At 40.5% G+C, this 21,201-nt stretch overlaps 1 protein-coding gene and 1 long non-coding RNA gene across 2 annotated transcripts in view; both read left to right on the top strand.

Annotated features, from left to right (window-relative positions):
• Positions 1 to 2,448, top strand: part of si:ch211-136a13.1 (HHIP-like protein 1) — a 76,089-nt gene extending 73,641 nt beyond the window's left edge. Inside the window, exon 14 of the mRNA XM_057839597.1 lies at positions 215 to 2,448. Within this exon, the coding sequence (XP_057695580.1) occupies positions 215 to 969 (755 nt within the window). The 3' untranslated portion in view covers positions 970 to 2,448. The remainder of the gene's footprint in view (positions 1 to 214) is intronic.
• Positions 2,449 to 9,788: 7,340 nt separating this feature from the next.
• LOC130918053 (uncharacterized) overlaps positions 9,789 to 21,201 on the top strand; it is a 30,038-nt gene continuing 18,625 nt past the window's right edge. Inside the window, exon 1 of the long non-coding RNA XR_009063554.1 lies at positions 9,789 to 11,408. This is a non-coding gene — a long non-coding RNA (uncharacterized LOC130918053). The remainder of the gene's footprint in view (positions 11,409 to 21,201) is intronic.

The raw sequence follows: 21,201 nt of genomic DNA, 5'->3' as shown, positions 1-21,201 counted from the left end.
AATTTAAATCATTTACATTGGCAATATTTATTTGGAATAAATGTTTTTGCATCAGTCTCAGTTTGGACAATGATCCTTTTGTGTCTGTGTTTACATGTTTCCTTCAGCTTTGCTTCTTTGAATGGCTTCAGTGTGGTGCGATAGTAATGCTCAAGCATTTCTCTTTAAAAATACCAGCATTCAAGTAAAGAGGGTGATTCTGTTTCTCTCTCAGGTTATCGCTCGGCTCTCTACACCTCAGCCTCCTCTGGGATTCAAACCCCAACCGCCACTTCAACAAGGAGATACATGAGACCCCCTCAACCCCACCCAACTGCCACGTCCCGACCAGTAACCTACCCCCTCCCTCGTCCTCCTCTGTCCACAAAGCAAACCTACATGGCTTTGACCACTGCACGTTATCCTGAGCATCCAAGGAGGTTGACAACACCACGGCCACCATACTGGAACCCAAAGCCTACACCCTACAAGCCCCAACGACCCCTGATAAACACCACTCAGACAAAAACACAGGAGGGGAAACTTGGGTTAGCAGAGAAGACTGACAACACAGACGGACAGGAAGGAAATCAAGTGAATAAGCGGCCCAGGGGAGGAAGCAGAGGTTACGGTTATAAAAGAGTAAGAGGAGGAGGAAGGATGCGCGTTGGCTCGGTACGTCTTGTCAGCGCCGATGGTCTATCGGATAGAGGACGAGTTGAGATCTTTATCCGTGGGGAGTGGGGGACTGTGTGCGATGACCTTTTCACCACTAAGGCAGGTACTGTAGTGTGTCGACAACTCGGCTTCACAACGGCAATGGCTATTATAAAGAGGGCTGGGCTGGGCCAGGCAGATCGCAGCGTCAGGATCTACTTGGATGATGTGGAGTGTGAGGGCGGGGAAAGGTCGCTGCTTGAGTGCAAGCGATCAAGAGTTGGGAAGCACAACTGTTCGCATGCAGAGGATGTGGGGGTTATCTGTGGTTAGCATCTGTGAGAAGATGTGATAGGTTGAAAGGACTGTATTATAGGAGTAAAAATATTGCTTTCAGGTTAAAATCTACCAGATGTATAGTACATAGGTTATCACAACAAATTCACTACATTGAAACATTCTTAAAAGAAGGCCCTGTGTTGAAAATAGTGTCCAGTAACTGGCAGCAAGTAACTGACAAAGATTTCATAATGATATTGACGGGACACGGGTCGCGGGGCCGATTAATAGGAGGCCTATCTCCGTCAAAGCTGACCGGGTGGAAAAACAGACAAAGGGTTTTTTTTTGTTGAAAATTCTTCTGAATAAATGCGTAGGTCCCTCAATTCTTTAGAGTTATGGATGTAAAATAGTCTTGATTTTTTTTGTTAAAAAAGCAAAGAACTGGGCAATTAGCATTTATTTTACGTATTTTGTCGAATGTGCTGCTAGTCTTTAAGCCACTGTAGCGCCGCCTTATCATCACAAAGAGCTTTTTCCGTTGAAAATACTAAATCCCTGAATTCTTTAAAGATATGGACGTACAGCAGTCTCGATTTTTTGTTAAAAGAGCAAAGAACCGGGCAGTTCACATTTATTTACGTATGTAAATATGTCAAATGTGCTGTGGCCGCCTTATATAAACAAAGAGCTTTTTCCATTGAAAATTCTTATGAATAAATGCTTAAATCCCTGAATTCTTTATAAATATGGTTGTAAAACAGTCCTGATTCTTGGTTGAAAGCCAATAAAAAAAAACGTGCAGCTAGCAGTCATTTTATGTAAATATTGCGAACTATGACACCAATGCCATAGCGGCTAATATTTCCCATGGATTTTTTTCACAATGTTTCAAAATTCATGCATGGAATGAAAAGTAATAATTACCATGAATTCTCGAACAAAGCACTCCTGAGACAATCCTTCCTGTATGTAATCTGTACAGCTTTCTCACTTTCTCAACCTAATCCAGCATTAGATCGCTGCGTGCGTGTTTTTGACAATAACTCCTCTTGATGCGTTCTGTGGGCAGGCCACCTACTTGAAGGCCTGGTGCAGTGTCTGACGGGTGTGACCCGTCAATATAATTATGAAGTCTATGTAACTGCATCATCTGAAACAGTGGACAAACGGTATTTATGGGGAAAAAACAAAATCGACAAAACAACACATCTAACACATCACACAGCAGTTTATTTTAAAGAGGACGTCGGTCATGTGCTTCATTTAGAATTTAATTATGCCTCTGGTTATCTTGTGTATGTTTTCATGCCACATTGGTGATGACCAATTGCAAATAGTTACCAATACATGCAGGAATGAATAAAAGAATAAACATTCATTTTTAAGATTTGTATCCATTTTATCTGCAGGTTCTTTACAGATGAAGTAGGAAAACATCAGCCAATGGTTTACAGTCAAATGTTATCTGGGATGATATTTGTTTTTAGTCTTTTTTGTTTTTTTTACTATGTATTTTCAGCAGGTCTACCTTTTGTCAAGTTCAATTGTTATATAGTATTGTATGTACTAAAAAAAATTAAAGGAAAAATGCTGGACATTCTGTATTTTGAATGTAATTTCCACTTTGAACAAAGAGTGTTTGTAATGTTAATAAAGATAACTGCAAACTACGGTATATCTTTTTCATGTGTATCATATACAGTATTATGTTTATCGATTTAAAATAATTGCGATTAAATCGTAAAAAAACAAGGACTTTAATCAAAACAAGCTACAATGGTCAACTATAATAAATAAAATACAGAAGATGCTGTAAATACACTGTAATCCCAGTCATAACAGTGAAATGTTGTTATGTAGTTGAATGAGGAAAAAGTTTTGAGCGCTGTTAAGATTCATACCACTTTAATTGAATAAGGTTTAATATTCTACAGCTCATTTGTGTGGTACGTTAAAAAAATCTAGGAACCATACAATATATCACTAAAATATTCATCTGTAATCACTTAAATAATTATTTTTGAGTTCGATACATTTATTATGTTTTACAGTATATATATGTGTGTAAATGTAACGATGTTTCGAATGTGCAATTTCTGTTTTTTGCCAGCCATTTAAGCTCCCAGTAATAAGGTCAATAAAAAGTCCTCACTTGGAACCTTTATTAGTCGCTGTTGGTTTTACTTCGTGAAATGCAAAAACACAAGTGGGAGCTTTTACTATGACACCAAGTGAAATTGTAAGTTGCAATGCTGTTAGTTTTTCACCTTATCTGATTTTTAGGAGCTTTTAGTACAGCTTTATAACATGGTTTTTATTTTATTTTTTTTAGCTTACATTCAAACATACCTGCACATTGCAATAGAATTGTGACCATTTGCACTAATGAGATGACTCAAATCAAAAGCTGTTTATAATGCTTAATCTAATGCAGTAATGCATTCACTTGAACACACAAAATAGATTCCCCCTTATGAGTTGCTTCCTGCAGCGCCGGGAAGCAACGCATGAGAGAGCCACAAGACTGTGTAGTCATATGTACTGTAACTGCATGCGTGCATATTGACCCAGATTCCTATTTGAGGATTTATTTTCTGAATGAATATTCACAAAGCTGCCTATGTATATTTGATTTGCACGGGAATTTCTCTTTCAAATCATTTTTGTTTGTTCAGAAATTAATGTTTTTTAAAAAGAGCCACCACGCTGTAGAGTATTTTAATGCTATAGATAAAATGAAAGCTAATGTTATTTTTCACAGAATCAGTTAAATGGCTAATAGATCAAATACAATTGGAATATTATGAAGGTTTTTGTGCGTAAGATGATTACATTTCTGGATTTTCTTCAGCTGCACTGATATGGATTTATTCTACGAGGCATTCAAAACAAAACAGAAAGTGGTAGATCGACAGAATTCTATAGGACTCGCATGCCCACAGGTATATACAGCACATACAGATTGTAGTGTATTCTTAATTTTTCTCCTTCCTTCTGTCGTTTTTTTTCCCAGCCCTAATGGGTCTTATTCTTTATGTTCTAGTACATGTACAGTGGGGCAAATAAGTATTTAGTCAACCACTAATTGTGCAAGTTATCCCACTTGAAAATATTAGAGAGGCCTGTGATTGCCAACATGGATAAAACCTCAACCATGAGAGACAGAATGTGAAAAAAAAAACAGAAAATCACATTGTTTCATTTTTAAAGAATTTATTTGCAAATCATGGTGGAAAATACGTATTCGGTCAAGACCAAAAGTTCTTCTCAATACTTTGTTATGTAACCTTTGTTGGCAATAACGGAGGCCAAATGTTTTCTGTAACTCTTTACAAGCTTTTCACACACTGTTGCTGGTATTTGGCCCATTCCTCCATGCAGATCTCCTCTAGAGCAGTGATGTTTTGGGGCTGTCGTTGGGCAACACGGACTTTCAATTCCCTCTACAGATTTTCTATGGGGTTGAGATCTGGAGACTGGCTAGGCCACTCCATGACCTTGAAATGCTTTTTATGAACCCACTCCTTTGTTGCCCTGGCTGTGTGTTTGGGATCTATGTCATTCTGAAAGACCCAGCTACGTCTCATCTTCAATGCCCTCGCTGATGGAAGGAGATTTTCACTCAAAATCTCTCGATACATGGCCCCATTCATTCTTTCCTTTACACAGATCCTGGTCCCTTTGCAGAAAAACAGCCCCAAAGCATGATGTTTCCACCCCCATGCTTCACAGTGGGTACGGTGTTCTTCGGATGCAATTCAGTATTTTTCTCCTCCAAACACAAGAATCTGTGTTTCTACCAAAAAGTTCTATTTTGGTTTCGTCTGACCATAACACATTCACAGTCCTCTCCTGGATCATCCAAATGCTCTCTAGCGAACCGCAGACGGGCCTGGATGTGTACTGGCTTCAGCAGGGGGACACGTCTGGCAGTGCAGGATTTGAGTCCCTGGCGGCGCATTGTGTTACTGATAGTAGCCTTTGTTACTGTGGTCCCAGCTCTCTGCGGGTCATTCATGAGGTCACCCCATGTGGTTCTGGAGAGTTTGCTTACTGTTTTTGGGATCATTTTGACCCCACAGTGTGAGATCTTGCATGGAGCCCCAGATCAAGGGAGATTGTTAGTGGTTTTGTATATTTTACATTTTCTAATAAAATAGCTCCCACAGTTTATTTCTTCACACCAAGCTGCTTACCTATTGCAGATTCAGTCTTGCCAGCCAAGTGCAGGTCTACAATTTTGTTTTAAATATCCTTTGACAGCTCTTCAGTTTTTGCCATAGTGGAGTTTTGAGAGAGCTTGTTTGAGGATGTGGACAGGTGTTTTTTTATACTGAGAATGAGTTCAAACACCTGCCATTAATACAGGTAACAAATGGAGAGGACAGAGGAGCCTCCTAAAGAAGTAACAGCTCTGTAAGAGCCAGAAATTATGTTTGTTTGTAGGTGACCAAATGCCTATTTTCCACTCTAATTTGGAAATAAAATTCTTTAAAAATCAAACAATGTGATTTTCTGTTTATTTTCCACATTCTGTCTCTCATTGTTGAGGTTTACCCATGTTGACAATTACAGGCCTCTCTAATCTTTTCAAGTAGGAAAACTTGCACAATTGGTGGTTGACTAAATACTTATTTGCCCCACTGTAAGTCTGTCTGCTCTTTAAGTGTCAATGATTGCTGAATAAATCACTACTAAATGATTTTCAAAATTGAAAATCATTGGAAACAAGGAGACCTAGTTAGATCATATAAGCTTGTGTCCTAAAGGTAAAAATGCACATCATCTTTGCAATGAGAAAATATGAAAATTTGCGGAGCCATATACAGGATACGCTCTTCAATACTCAATTGTGACTCCCCCCGCAGATTTTTAAATTACATTATTTTCCTAGCTTTCCTAGCACAACTGATCAATTGTTCAACTAGCAGGAATTTGATGTCAGCTCCAATTACCAAAGCACTGATCTGTCTTGTAATAATGAAACATTAAGTGCAGGTTTTACAGTGGAGCGAGATGCAACCGCAGTGTAGCAATCTAGGTTTGCAACCTCAATGATTCATAAAACGAAAAAGTAGAAAAGAGAACATTTCAGTCACATTAAGTACATTTTTCTCACTCACTCACTCACTCACTCACTCACTCACTCACTCACTCACTCACTCACTCACTCACTCACTCACTCACTCACTCACTCACTCACTCACTCACTCACTCACTCACTCACTCACTCACTCACTCACTCACTCACTCACTCACTCACCCCTACATACACACCTACACACACACTGATTTTCTGGCTGCACAGATGGTGCTATTGGGTGATGCTTGAGGCTAGTGGCACAGCACTGACCAACACATGGAAATACGCAATGCAAACAGATATTCAACAACACTGATGCACACTCACACACACCCCGCGGCACACACAGGCTTACTGTGTGGACAGATAACCCAGATGAGACTGATGTTTCCCTCTTTGTCAAACATATATTGATAATGTACATACAGTACACAATGTATGTTAAAAAAGGAGGGTGGAAAGGTGACACTACTTTGTGGTTTTTCAGTTTATACCGTCAGTTCTGGTCCCCATTACAGTTTTTCTCGATTGCTAAAGCACAATTTCTTGATCTCTGAGCACAATGACCAGTTGCCTAAACACATTTGTTAAATCAGGCCGCTAGTTGGCTTAACTATAAACACATTTCACCTCAATCTCCAATTTCATAAAACTCTAAACACAATTGCAATTCTCAAAACACATTTACACTTAGGCTAAACACTTTTGCACTTGCTAAAACACACTTTGCGCAATCATATGAACACATTCTCATTCACTGAACACATTTTGCTCATACCATTCAAAATGGTAGACTCAGACATCAAAAATTGAACACAATGAAAGCACGGGCATCATTGCTTAAACACGGTAACTCAAAATTGAAGACACATGAGACTATCCACGTTGGCCTGTTGAGAATGCACAACGACTCAAAATTGATGCTTTCCTTGGGTCCTTCAGCAACCAGTGTCTCCTCACATTCTTGGGAGAGCTACAGGATATCCTGATTGACCGTGAGCAGCAGAATCTGGTTCCAGCACAGCCTCCTCCTATCTACATTATGTCATCATCTGGGATAACATCGGCTTTCACCACACCAGATTAGAGAGTGGTACAATATACACCAACAATTCCTCAACGTATGTCTGCCACCCTACACACCTTTCCTCAACCCCATAGAGGAGTTCTTCTCATCATGGCGGTGGAAGGTGTATCACCGGGAACCATATAGTGGAGAGAACCTCCTCAGGGCCATAGACCCGGCCTGCGATGATGCGGGGGATTACTCAGACTGGGTCCGGCATGCCAGAGGTTTCTTCCCCAGCTGCCTGGCGAGGGAAAATATAGCCTGCGATGTGGACGAGATCCTGTGGCCTGACCCCACCCGACGACGTGATGGGCAGGCCCCTGCACAGGCCCCCCCGCAGACCCCATTGTACCTCTTTACTGTACATACATACTTTTGTTCTCTTTTGAAATATTTGTTTTGGGAAAAGTACGTTTGTACAGGTTGTCATCAATAAATGGGGTTCAATTCCCCTAAAAATCTGTGACTTACTATTGATGACTATACAGATGATGGGGTATTTAGAACATCACACCTTGAACATTGTGTTTTCAATTTTTATTGAAGTGTGAGATAGATATCCAATAGTGTTTACATTTTTGCAAGCTGTGAGGACCATTTTGTTGTCAAAGTTTACTCTTGGCCATAGGAGCAACAGTTTTGTGGTGAAAGTTTGGGTTTTGTGGTTGAAAGTTTGGGTTTTGGAGTGAGAGTTTCATTTTGCAAAGAGAATGCGAGTTTTTGTGGAGCTAGCTTGAGAAAAGTGTTTTGTGTTTAGAGTTCAGAGAAAACAGAGGGCAGTTTCCTGAAATGTGTTCTGACATTCGAGAAAAACTGTAACAACTATATGTGATGGATGACTGTACATCCTCACGAGGGTTGTGGAGGTGCTGGAGCCAATCCCAGCTAACTACGAGTAGTAAGTTGAATTGATTGCAGGCCAAACGCAGGGCACTATGAGACAAACAACCATTCACGCACACACTCTGGACAATTCAGAGTGTTCTATCCGCCTACCACGTATGTTTTGGGGATGGAAGGAAGAAAACCCACGCAGGCACGGGGGAAACATGCAAACTCCACACAGGAAGGCCGAAACCCGGGATTGAACCCTTGATCTCAGAACTGTGATGTGCAGTGCCGCCATACACATATATAATATATAAATATATACAGTATAGTGTATGTGTCAGAGTTTACTCTTTGTTTACTTTTTCAATGATTTACAGCTGTTGGTCTTATTGCAGGAAAACCCCTTTCATTAGCAATGTCTCCACAGTGTTAGTGGGGAGTATGTTGCTCAGGTATGTGTGCATACTGCACATAACAAGCACTTAAAGTTAAACTGCATGCCCATTTTTGCTATGCTTTTGTTTCTAACCACTAGATGGAAAGAAAAACTGACTGTCAGCTTGCATTTACTCTGCGTGGACATGCATTAAACTACACTGTGAATGTATTGCCAGTGTATAATTCATGTGGCCGAATTGGGAATGGTGTTCACATGTTCAGAAGGCTTTCCACTGCCTGTCACTCCTGTTCCAGAAGCTTCCTTGCTTCAGCAAGGGACTTTGGTGGAACGGTTAACCCGAAAGGGCAGGCAAATTGTATTACACAGTAGACCGGTTAGGCTGCATTGTGATCAAATAGGGACAGAGTACGTATTTAAAAAAAAAAAAAAGGTGACAGAAGATGAGATATATCGCGGAGAGAAGAAAACAGAGGTGGAGGAAGGCAAATACGGGATGAGTTAGGTTGAATGAGAGAGGGTGTGATGCCGAGAGGGAGGAGGGGAGGGGGGATGCTGCATTTCAGAGATAGCACAGACTGGGGTTGCAAGTGCAGACAGAAGGATGAGGAGAAGCCATGACGAAAGAAAGCATAACAGGATTCCCATTCAAGTAAAATATCAAATAAATCGATCTGATATTACTAGCTGTATACTAATAAAGGCCTCAGGCAGTAGTCTTTTCTGGATCTGCCGGATGTCATAAAAACAGTCAACCTATCAAGCCATTCAGCAATCCATCCATAAATCTTTGCATATGCCTTCACCTCTTGTCTCCCATAGACGTAGATCTAACTATCTTTCGCTGGTAGGCAAGCTCCTCCTCTCTCTTCTCTCCATATCCATTTTACAATCTCCTCAACATTCCACCCACACGAGCCATGTCTCCTCCTTGAATTCTCCCTCCCCTCCATATCTCCTCACTAGTCAGTTCCACAGATCCCCAGGGCAACATTCTCTTTTCTTTTATTCATCTCCACATCCCTCAACTCTAATACATTTTGAATCTCTCTACTGCAGTGTTCAAAAAGCACTGATCATTGCTTTATCTTCTCCTCTGTTTTCCCCAAGAGTGAAGCAGCACTGAAGCAATACTCGTGTTACTGAAAGCACACATGCTCGAAGAATGGACCAGAGAGGAGGAGAGCTCTTGTAATGTACTTGACAGACCTGAAAAGAGCCTCAAGAAGGCAGAAAGAAAGATATGTTTTTTCCTTTCTGCATTAAACTCATTCTATCAGTTTCAACTGTATGCTCTGGCACTATTGTGGCTCATGGGATGGGAAAAGATATTAGGCATTGCAGGCAAGTTCTTAGGGGGCGACTTAAAAAATGGGCAGTTATTAGCTTCTGGAAGAAAAAGGGAGGAGAGAGCAGTATGACTCACAGCAGCTCAAATACTGTGTGTTTTGTATGCAGGAGGGGGCTAGAGTGAGCTAGAGGAGAAATGTGAGAGACACAGGGAAAGAAATAGAGCAGACCTTAACAGACGTGTACAGTCGTCAGACAGGGATGAGGTAAGAAGGTGCCGGCAAGAGGCAGTGACTTTGAGAGAGTGGTCCAAGTGAATCCGCTTGTGGGAGGATGAGCAAGGTGAGAGGTGGACAAGAGTTAAGAAAGTGATGGCTTTAGCATGAGGGAAAGGTCACTGAAGATTTCCTCCTTGATGGACATTGGAAAAAGGACTTCAAAGAAGAGAAACACGAGCTGAAAAGGTACTTATGACTCACTGTTTTGACTCTTGAGAAAGACTGGATGATTGTCACAGATCGGAAATGACTACAAATATGACATAGGCAGAACAATTCAGGCCACAGAGCAACAATCTGAGCAGGAGTTAAAGAAAAGAGACTAAAATAGAAACGCTGCAAATGAGAAAACATGCCAGTCTACGCACCACGCCGAAGACAGCATGGAAACTTTAACTGTGACAACGACACAGCAAGAGACTCCTATTAAAAATTCATGCTGACAGGCCACTCTGGAAACAACTTGCTTCCTCCGCGACAGAGGGGAAAACAGGGAAGGGAAAACTGTTTTCATCATGTGGGTTTTTTGCACTAGACAAGTTGGCAAGTATGTCAGGTTATGTTGACATCCTGCAGCCAACTGAGCTGTACACATCGTAGTGGCCGGCACGTGGCCTCATGGAGGTGCTCAGTCAGGTGTGAGGAAAGAGCAATGACGACTTGCAGAAGAACCGGAGCTGTGACTGTCAAGAGAAAAGAAATAAACATTTGCAACACCATTAAAATTAAATGGGGCTGCAGCCATATCTATTTTGAGAGCTAAATGAATTATCGGCTTAAATAGACAATTACATTTTTAAAAGACTAATGACCTGCTTTGAAATCCACTAAGTGTTACTAATTATTGCCAGCTACCAATCTGTTTTTTTTTTTTTTTCTTCTTCTTTTTTTAAATTTTCATCTTGGGCAGAATACAACCTTTCTGACTTTCCCTGAAAAAAAAAAAAGCCTTATTTTTGGTAATCTTCCAGTGTTGGATTCCTTTAAAAGCTTAAGAAAGCACAACATTGTTTTTTGTTTTTTGCACCAGAAGGATCTTGAATGCATATCTTTTTTGTATCTCTGCAGCAAAATACCTCTTGATAGATGACTCTCAACATTGATAGATCTTAATTTCATCAAGCCATAAGCCCTTCACTCTGACCTGAATATCCAATTCCTAAAAAAAACACATTAATAAAGCAGGGCAACAGTCTATAGCCGTTGAAAGACCAGATTCGTGTTCATGTTTGTGCATATACTCCTGAGTACCTTTGCTATCCATGTTCGAGTGATGCCATAGACCTGTGTGTGCTGATCAAGCTTTGTGTTTGAACATTCACCCCCTCCAAATGACACCCGGAGAACCATGTGTTGCTTTGATGCAGCCCACCAGCAACAAAGCTGGAAATGAACAGCAGTGGTGAGCGGGGGGCACTGAGACGAGGAGAATAGGAAGGATAAAGGAACTGACGGGCAACAGGATTGGAAAAAACTGACATCATGCTCGGATAAACAGAAGAAAGAAAAGTGTTTCTGGCTGCCCCTCGGGTGCAATGTGTGGTGAGTACACTTTTCAGTGTGTGTTTTCATTTACTGTATGTGTGACACATAAGTGATAATCAAATTTCCTCCGGATGTTGTTCAAAGTCAATGACAGACCAGTGTTTGGTGTGATATAAACGGAAAAGTATTGGCCGGACTATTCACTTGATGCAGGTCCACTACGCAATGTAGACTGCTGCCAGAAATGTTTATGCAAAATTGATCATTATTGTACTTCTACCAAACAGTAACGAAATAAAGCAGCTCAAATATTTAAAACATCTACATCAGTTGTTACTCACTGCAAACAACAACAATAATGTAAAGTGTATCACAAAAGTGAGTACACCCCTGGAATTTCTGCAGATATTTAAGTATATCTTTTCTTGGGACAACACTGAAAAAATGACACTTTGACACAATGAGAAGTTGTCTGTGTGTAGCTTATATAATAGAGTTAATTTATTTTCCCTCAAAATAACTCAAAATATAGCCATTAATATCTAAACCCCTGGCAACAAAAGTGAGTACACCGCATGGGAACTACGTTCATCCCTAAATGTCCGAATTGAGTACTGCTTGTCATTTTCCCTCCAAAATGTCATGTGACTTGTTACAGGAGTGTTGTCAGCATTGCTGCAGAGATTGAAGAGGTGGGGGGGTCATTCCCACCGCCATGCTTGACTGTAGGCATGACACACTTATCTTTGTACTCCTCAACTGGTCGCCGCCACACATGCTTGAGACCATCGGAACCAAACAAATTAATCTTCGTCTCATCAGATCTTAGGACATGGTTCCAGTAATCCATATGCTTTGTTGACATGTCTTCAGCAAACTGTTTGTGGGCTTTCTTGTGTACCGTCTTCAGAAGACGCTTCCTCCTGGGGTGACAGCCATGCACACCAATTTGATGTAGAGTACGGCGTATGGTCTGAGCACTAACAGGCTGACCCCCCACCTCTTCAATATTTGTAGCAATGCTGACAGCACTCCTGTAATGAGTCACATGACTTTTTGGAGGGAAAATGATAAGCAGTACTCAATTTGGGCCTTTAGGGATGTACGTAGTTCCCATGCGGTGTACTCACTATTGTTGCAAGGGGTTTAGATATTAATGCCTATATTTTGAGTTATTTTGAGGGAATAAATAAATTAATTATATTATGTAAGCCAGGAGTCCCCAACCTTTTTTGCACCACAAACCGGTGTGATTTGGGTCTTTTTTTCATGGACCGGTGTTCTGTCAAATTTTGCACCCTCATAAAATTTTGCTCTCAAAGCTTTTGTGGCGGTGAAAATAGCCCTCTTTTATGTTCAGCTGGACTCTCAATGTTATCCAACGGTGCTTAAAAACTATTTATATCATAAACATAAATGTGCAACACGAAAATGGAGTAAATTAATGCTTAACGACACGGCGAAGTCGTTAAGTGAGACAGCTCTGTGCAGTTGTTGTGTGCAGCTAACATGGCAAACGTAAGTTAATATTCCTTTCTTCAAAGAAAGTTTGTAGTGTGTACTTTGGAATCGCTGCATTCGCGGTCATTTTTAACGTTACGCGCATGTCAAATTTGTCAGAACACCGGCAATGTGCAGCAGAAAAATTCTGCAAATATAAAATAACATTTATTTTTAGCCCCGTCGTGCTAAGTGCAGGAAAAATACAACTCACCCGCTGAATCAGTGGGAAGCCTGAGCTTGTTTCGTTCGTTTCAGTGCTCTCTTAGTGATGTCAGGATATTCGGAAATGACTTTAATCCAGAACCTCGGTAGAGTTGTTGTCTCAAATGTACGTTTAAGGTTGCCATGATTTGCAATCTCTATAGGCTGATATTCCTGTTGCACAGACATGCTCGAATCACTCGGTTTATTCACATACGGGTCACGAATCCACTCCTTTGCAGTTCGTGGGTTTTTAGTGATTGGGAAGTAGCATAGATTTTGTTTTCTTTGAGGTTGGAGGCTCATCTGCTGGCTCGTCAGGTTCCCTTTTCCCCGTAAAAAATATGTCAAAAGATGTGTTTTTCAGTGATTCTAGTGTGGGGGCTAATTATTTTCGGGAACAAATGTGATGGTCAACGATCTACGTCATACGTCATTATCGAGACCAAGCGCACATAGATATACAAAACAAGATGTACTGCTAACAGTCCAATCAATGCATTTCTATGACAACCTCCTATCCTGTAGTTGTATATCTAGAGTAGACAGGGATATTGGTGTGTTAAGCGGCACAGGCCAAAGTCAATCGGCCCGGAATGCAGTCGGTGATAAATTATTTATTATTTCTGCGCGGCCCGGTACCAAATGCGGCCCGGTCGTTGGGGACCCCTGATATAAGCTGCACACAGACTACTTTTCATTGTGTCAAAGTGTCATTTTGTCAGTGTTGTCCCATGAAAAGATATGCTTAAATATCTGCAGAAATGCGAGGGGTGTACTCACTTTTGTGATACACTGTATTTGCTAATCCATTTGCTATATATCAGATAAAATTCACTAAGGGAAACCAATGAGTGTAGTAGTTTATTACTGTCATCATCAGTGACCTGCAGTGACAAAGGTCAACGTATCAGATGATTGTTTCAGTTCCCCAACAATAAAAGGAAACACGGACACCGACACATGCTATTCTTGAAAGATGGCCATGGTAGCTGTTATTACTGTTGTTAAAGGCAATGTGTTAAAATTCCCCCCAGGCATCCCATCCTAATCGTTTTTTTGCTTATGGCAAACATTTCTCAGTTGTCTCATAAACACAATTGCGTTTACAAGAATATACTACATTGTACTACAGCTACAGTAATTACAGGTCTAGTACAAAACATAACTTTGTGCCCCATTAGACATTTTCAAAACCAAACCATACGTCTGAAATTCGGCATGCAGTTTCCAATGGCGTACCGCACGCAGGCTATTTGTAGACCGTGACGTCGCATCGTAAAGCGGAAGTAAAGCCGAAGTGAGACATTATAGACCCTCCCTTGCATAGACACAACATAACTAGTGCTACTTTTCTCCGGTAATCTTTCAAAAACGAACATGCCGATCACGCATTGCTTTTTTGGAACTTGTAGAAACGACTCTAGACATTACGACACATGAAGGATGTTTTCTTCATACGTTTCCGGAAACCAAAAACTCGGGAGGAAAAAATGTGAAGACCGAATCAACTTGCGCGGACTTTAACACCAGCTCGGCGAATCCATTCACGTTTCATATGCAGTAAACATTATGTTGGGTTGGCATGGTCTTTCAGAGGACAAAGAGGTAAGCCATTTTTATATTTTTAACTTATTTTTTTAGCGTAACGTTGTGCCGTACTGCTTCTGTCTGACAATGAATGACCTGAGAAGAATTACAATGGTATCTGACTGCCACTGTTACCATTTCTGTTATATATATGTATAAAAAACAACTTTAGTAAGGGGGAACTGTAAATAAATTATAGGATCAAGATTTGTTATCAATGAAGACATTAAAAGTGTTCGTTGGCTGTCACTGAGTAGCATTTGCAATCTCTACACAAAGCTAACTAAATTACCCCCAAGAACGGTAAAAACGTTGGACAACCAGAGGATATATAAGAAAGACAGGGCTGATGGTAAAGGATAGCTTGTTGGAACAGGAGAATGTCATTGTCAGTCGCGTCTATAAAAAAGCTAAAGCTATGCTTAGGTCGGCTCGTTTTTTTCGTCTTTTTCAGCCTTCGACACTAAAGCCATCTCTTTAACTGAACATTTTTATGTTCTTCCACATCTTTGCCAGTGAATTTGGCACCAGGCACATCATTTTCGGAGAGAATTGGTAGGTTTAGCTCTGTAAACATCTCCTTCGTACACGATTTCCATTCATTTCCTATTAGGGACAAACGGTGGCCTGTCCCTACTTAGCAACAGTAGCTAATGTCATGAATATTAATGAGCGGAAGTGACGTGTTGCTTGCGGTACGCCATTGGTCTGTTTTGGCTCATTAGCTTTGGAAAACATTTTAAAGTTGCGCTTCAGCTGTCATGTTTGGACTGTTGCATATGACTGGTTGCAAACAAACACCTCAGTCCTCAGATGGATAAATTATACATTGCTGAAACACATACAGTGCATATATGTTCACTCACTCTGTCATTCTTGTTCATCCTCTCATGCTCTCTCGCATACTCACACTGTTAACAACAAATACACACAAACATGGGGGAGGCTGAACTGTGGCTGAGGAAAAGTGACAGTCCTTTCATGGCCGCCAGCCTCGTACTCTCGCAGAGTTGGCTTGTCGTGCTCGTAATGAGGTTGTGGAACGTTCTAAGTGTCATACGGATATGGTCCCCCACACAATCACTCTGTAGCCACCCAATTGTAGCGGTCTAACGAGAAGATAAGAAGACCGGGGACATTTAATGTTGTTCCTCTTAGATGCAAATGCCTTATTTGTTTTCATGGACTGTAAATATGTCTCTACCGGAGAATTGTGCTTTTAAGCTAAGAAAAAGCAAATTTTCTATGCTTGTCAGTGCATCATTGATTTCTGCACAGACTGAACAATATGTCATATAGTACATCTAAATGGTGTAAGAGCATTACTTTGATGGCTTTCCTCTGCCAGAAACACTGTCAATCAATTACTTTAAACAGTGCCTCCGGCGCCTTTCTTCCCTTACTATAGATCAAATATGTTAACAGATAGTGAGCTTGACGAAAATGACTTGCAAGGTCGGCATACGAAAGCTCTTCTTTCAAAAATAATTTTAATTGCAGGGTATATTAAAGAATTATTAAGGAAGGGCACTGACTGTAATCAATTTTGGTGCAATACATTGCATGGCGGTCTCTGGCAGACTGGCAATGACAGGAATTTCATTTTATGTTGAGAAGCCATCTAGACAAAAACACTTTAGTGTAAGTCACTGTCACTGAAATTTAATTTGGAAATAAGAGCACCTTTGAACTCATGTATGTTGTAGTTATAGAAACATAAATACAGGACAAAGTCGTGTGGGCATTGAGCTGGAAAAGATTTTATAGTATTCTAGAAATTAGAATTCAAAGAATGCATAATCACAGTGTTGTACTGACTTCAGTATTACCATGTTACAAGCATTGAATTAAATTATTCCATCACCTTGAATTATTGTTGCTCATTATTTTCAAATACTGCGAATGCACACCAAATGCTGAAACTGCCAGTCTAGACGTATGTGGGCCCAGAACTAGGGAAAGTATCCCATTTAGGCCAAGTTGTGCAAACATTACCTTCCCAGCAATAAGTACATTGAGTGAGGATTTTTTTTTCCCCTCATGCTAAATCTACCATGACATGATAGCAAGTAAGTTGTTACCCATTATTTTTATGCTCTTGGTAGTGTTGTCCCTGATCCAATCACGTGATAGGAAATCGAGCTAATCGTGCCATTTTTCAGAGGTGAAAAAATTTGGGTTTTTAAATTTAATGAAATTTTTTAAGGGCTAAAAATTAACAAAGCAATCCAGAAATATAATGACATTGCCAAAAGAAGCAAATATGTTGACATTTTATACTCTTGGACACTCCCGGAAATAGCGGAAGAGGAAGTAGTGTAAAAAGTACAATACTGTCATGTTTGGAACTTTGTTCAAATTTAAAAACAAAAAAAAAAAAAAACATTTTTTTTCTCCAGGATCGGATTAGAAGTCACTATTGGCAGATTCTCATAATAAGGTGACTCGGACTCGGCTGCAAAAAATATGCGACCAGGATATCCCTAGCTCTTGGATATTAACGTGTATCTTCAGCAAAAATTTCATGTTTGAGCACTCCATTGTCAATAAATGTAAATTATTACATAGATGCCCAATACGTTGATCATGACAAACTGGTAGATCTCACTTATAGTGCCAGAAGATCATGTTTTCATTTGTAAAGTACTAGTATATATTAAAATATATTTTCTTGCTGCTGGATTTGTCATTTAATTGACATTAAGGTACACCAGTCAAGCTTTAGCAGATGAACCAATGTCAGAACCACTTGAGCTTATCACCAGCTTTGAGTGACATACATGACATTAAAGCCCCTTACAGACTTATATCCCAGTAAATTCCCGTGTAAGGTAAAGCAGGATTTATCCATACCATGGCTTTCAGATATGGGGAGATGTACCGGGAATTACCCGGGTTGGACACGTTTAGACTTCCTGTGTTGGCGACTTTCTGTGCGGGGAGGGGGTGGGGGACGGGATTTTATAACCCTGATATTACGTTATTTTGGTCAGCATCGGCAACAAAATAATCCACACATTTCCAGTGATGCACAATAGACTTAATCTTCCTCGGCTCTAAGGTCCAGTAGCAATTTAATTTCGTCATGTTTCCAGTTTAATTTCGCTATCTTTCCAGTTTGCCATGTTGTGATAATTGAGATGTTTGCGCTTTTCGTCTTACTGTGAAGAAAGAGGAAATGATGATTGGCCCGCCATTTAGGTCATCAGCCTCCACGCTTTTACACATAAGGGCTACCCCTTCAAATCCTAGGATTTAACTAGAGTTCAGCGTATGTCTGAAAGGGGCTGAAGTCAGATCCAGTGTCAGAACAAATCTGAACAGGACCCATCTGCGACGAGTATAAACGGGACCCCCATTTAACACTATAATACAGCTCTGTGCATCATCTTACCTTTCTATTTGGGCGAACCACGCCCACTTTATGCCCGAAAACCGGGCGCCTTAGAGGCTCGGGTGACCATCACCCCCCCCCCCCCCCCCCCCTTTCCCCTAAGTTCCGCCCCTGGTCAGATCACCCTTTTACAAGAGTCACAAAACATTCACACATCTTCACTTTTTCAGTCAAAACTAACACCTGCATTATGCGGTAAATGACAAAGTGGATGCCAAATCAACTAAAACACAGACAATATACCACTACAGTATGGTAGAATGCAAATAATTTACTTTTTTTTTTTTTTAAATAAATCATATTGGAATAAAATGTGTACAGTACATAATGCATGTACTGTGTTTATTGTGCCATCTTTATTCCTTAGTTTTGTGAGCATTTACCAGTTTGTATCTGTATGGTGTTATCGTTGTGCCAATGTCATATGCTGATAAGGGTGCATTAGTAATTGGGGCGCTGTGAATAAGCTGTTGTCAACCTCTTTAATCAAGAAGAGAGCAGTGTCTGTATGCTCGGCATCACTCCCAACATGTTCCCAGTGGGTGTTTGCACTATCAATTGTCACGAAGGTCACTGCTTTGGGGGGTCAGGAAAGCATTCTCTTAATTGTAGAGGAGGCGGCGAATGTGTGGTCTTCCTCATCACGTTGAAATATGATGGGAGTCAGCAACTCCCAAAAATAGGCCACTGTTTCTGAGGGTGGATATCTCTCCTGGATAAGAAATGGGTTGCTGCTATTCATGAAGTGGTTCTGGTTTCATTCATGAAGCTCACTAAGCAATTTTTTTAATTTGAATAGCAGCAGAAATTTTAGGGATGGTTTTTAAGGACTGATTTTCCTTTTCTGCATAGTGTTTGACTTTTGGACAATTTCAAAATCTAAAAAAATAACATTCTGGGTAATACATTGATAAATGTTGGCTTCTAAAAGCAAACAGTTAATCTGTATAGTTATTGCGCACAATTTGAAACTTCTCATTTAGAAGGGTGCAGCTCTACCTAAAGCAAACATATAATGCTGATCAGCAAATACAATTCTTCATGCAATAACACATACAGCAGTGGGCAATACTTGCGTAAATTCTTTTTTTCATCCATCTCGAATGTACCTCATTCTTTAATTTGCCATATGCCCGATTGTCAAGAGCAATGGCCTGAAGAAATGTTTTTGCTTTATTCGTTTGGATTAATTTGAGCTACTCAGATAGTAACCAATGTTCCACAGTCCTTACAACCTCTGCATCAACATCACAGGGCCCCATTTTTGTTTATATATTACTGTGAGATTAACTTGAAAGTGACTCTGACTTTCATTGTATAGCATGCTTCACTGCAGATGCACCATCTGTAGGGAATTCATATCACACACTACATGAATTAATTTGACAGTGAACTAAGCAGGGAAGCAATCTGAAGCAATTATGAATATTAAGTATGAGTTTCATCTGACTTCCTTGCATTGCTCATTCAAGGGGAAACTATGCTTTTATTTTGTTTATAGCACACTAATTAACCATATACCATACATTATATATTTACAGAATGTTTTTATTCTGTTCTCACAAGTTAAGCACGTTCCCCTTTGATTAGCCTAGGCGAGGCCGGACGTATGGGTGGGCCGGGGTGGGCATGGCCCACCCAGATGTGAGTCGTGCCCATCCAATTAAAATTTTGGGAATATCTACTGTAGCGTCTCACTGGATATAGAGAACGCACGGAGAGTTGGTCTCACCTACCTTTTTATTGCAGGATTAACGGTTACTATTGGCCGCAACCATGCCGAACAAGCAATCACCAAAACAAGCTGTTTTTCCAACCTCGTTTGTTATCCGCGCGCTTCCTTTCTCTCCTCCAGACACATTCTCGCAGTCGGACACCCGGGCATTAATGACGTCACCAGCCACAACAAAGCGTCGCCATATTGAAATGGGGGCAAAACATGAGTCACAAGCAATTGCTTACAAACACGTTGAACTTTTGTCTTATTTGTGGTCTTTTTTTCCGTCGAAATGACTAAAAGTTTTACTAAAAGTAAAACAAGGAAGAGTTCGGAGCAGCATTTGAAGTTCTTTCTTCCTCGAGAGAAGAAAAGGACAAGCAAATGGCTGAAAGCAATCAATCGAGGAACAGTAAAAGAAGACGGTTCCGTGGACCATTCTCGCCAGTGGGAACCTAAATCCAAGCACATTTAAGTTTGGAGCCGACATTTTATTACTGGTGAGTAAACTTTAATCGATATATTTTTTTTTTTTTGCCCCAATTAGCTGCTAGGATTCAATAGACTAGGCGGTGGTTATTATTACCGAAACCGACAACTCGCAAAGCGTTATTTTTCTTTTGCTGTGAACTGCTCTGGTCGGTCAATCGGTATATTATTAGCCTCGTGGGAATTGGTTATTTTGCCGTAACGTGTTCACGGCTAAATAACGCTTGGAGGCGAATTACCGATTACGGCAGAAATAATCACTCCGTATATACTACCAGCTTTCTTAGTTTCACACAGTACATATTCCACGTAATTGATAAAGGTCAACTTACTGGGTGACTTTATGAGGTAGTTGTAGATGTTTCCGAACTCCACTGCAGGCAATTCCTTTGGATTGTTTATCCAGCTATCAGCTGCGACTTTGTATGGGCAGATTTGCAGGTCAATACACGCTAATTTTAAGTTGTATTGCCTCCTCGCGTTTGTCAGCAGTGACTCGTGATAATAATAAGTCATGTTTAAGACGTTTTTATGAAAAAAAGACGCAAAACACAGCTGAAATATATGAATTTCAGGCAACGTTTGTCTACGGATGTTTACCTGTGCATGCCCCCATCTCAAAATGGCGACATGTTGCTATGCGAGATGACGTCATCGTGACATCACGCCGGCTGCGAGAATAAGTAGATAGATGAATGAAAAAACAAAAAAAAAACAAAAAACAAATAAACCCCCCAAAAATTAATGCAGCCTCAACGGGACACAAGCCAGTGTCCTACTTGTGCCGGTCCCGAGCCCGGAGAAATGCAGTGGATAAAAAAAAGCCTGCATTGGGTGTGCCCCCTCAAGATTTCTTAGTGCCCACTCTGGTGTAGGGCTGGGCAATATGGCCTTAAGTACGTATCACGATAAATTGAGCAGATTTACCTCGATAACGATAAATGACGATAAATTCG

This window comes from Corythoichthys intestinalis, chromosome 6 (assembly GCF_030265065.1).
Source record: "Corythoichthys intestinalis isolate RoL2023-P3 chromosome 6, ASM3026506v1, whole genome shotgun sequence".
NCBI classification, from domain to species: Eukaryota; Metazoa; Chordata; class Actinopteri; order Syngnathiformes; family Syngnathidae; genus Corythoichthys; species Corythoichthys intestinalis.
The sequence above is the reverse complement of the archived record's forward strand: the minus strand, read 5'-3'. Positions and strand labels throughout refer to the sequence as shown.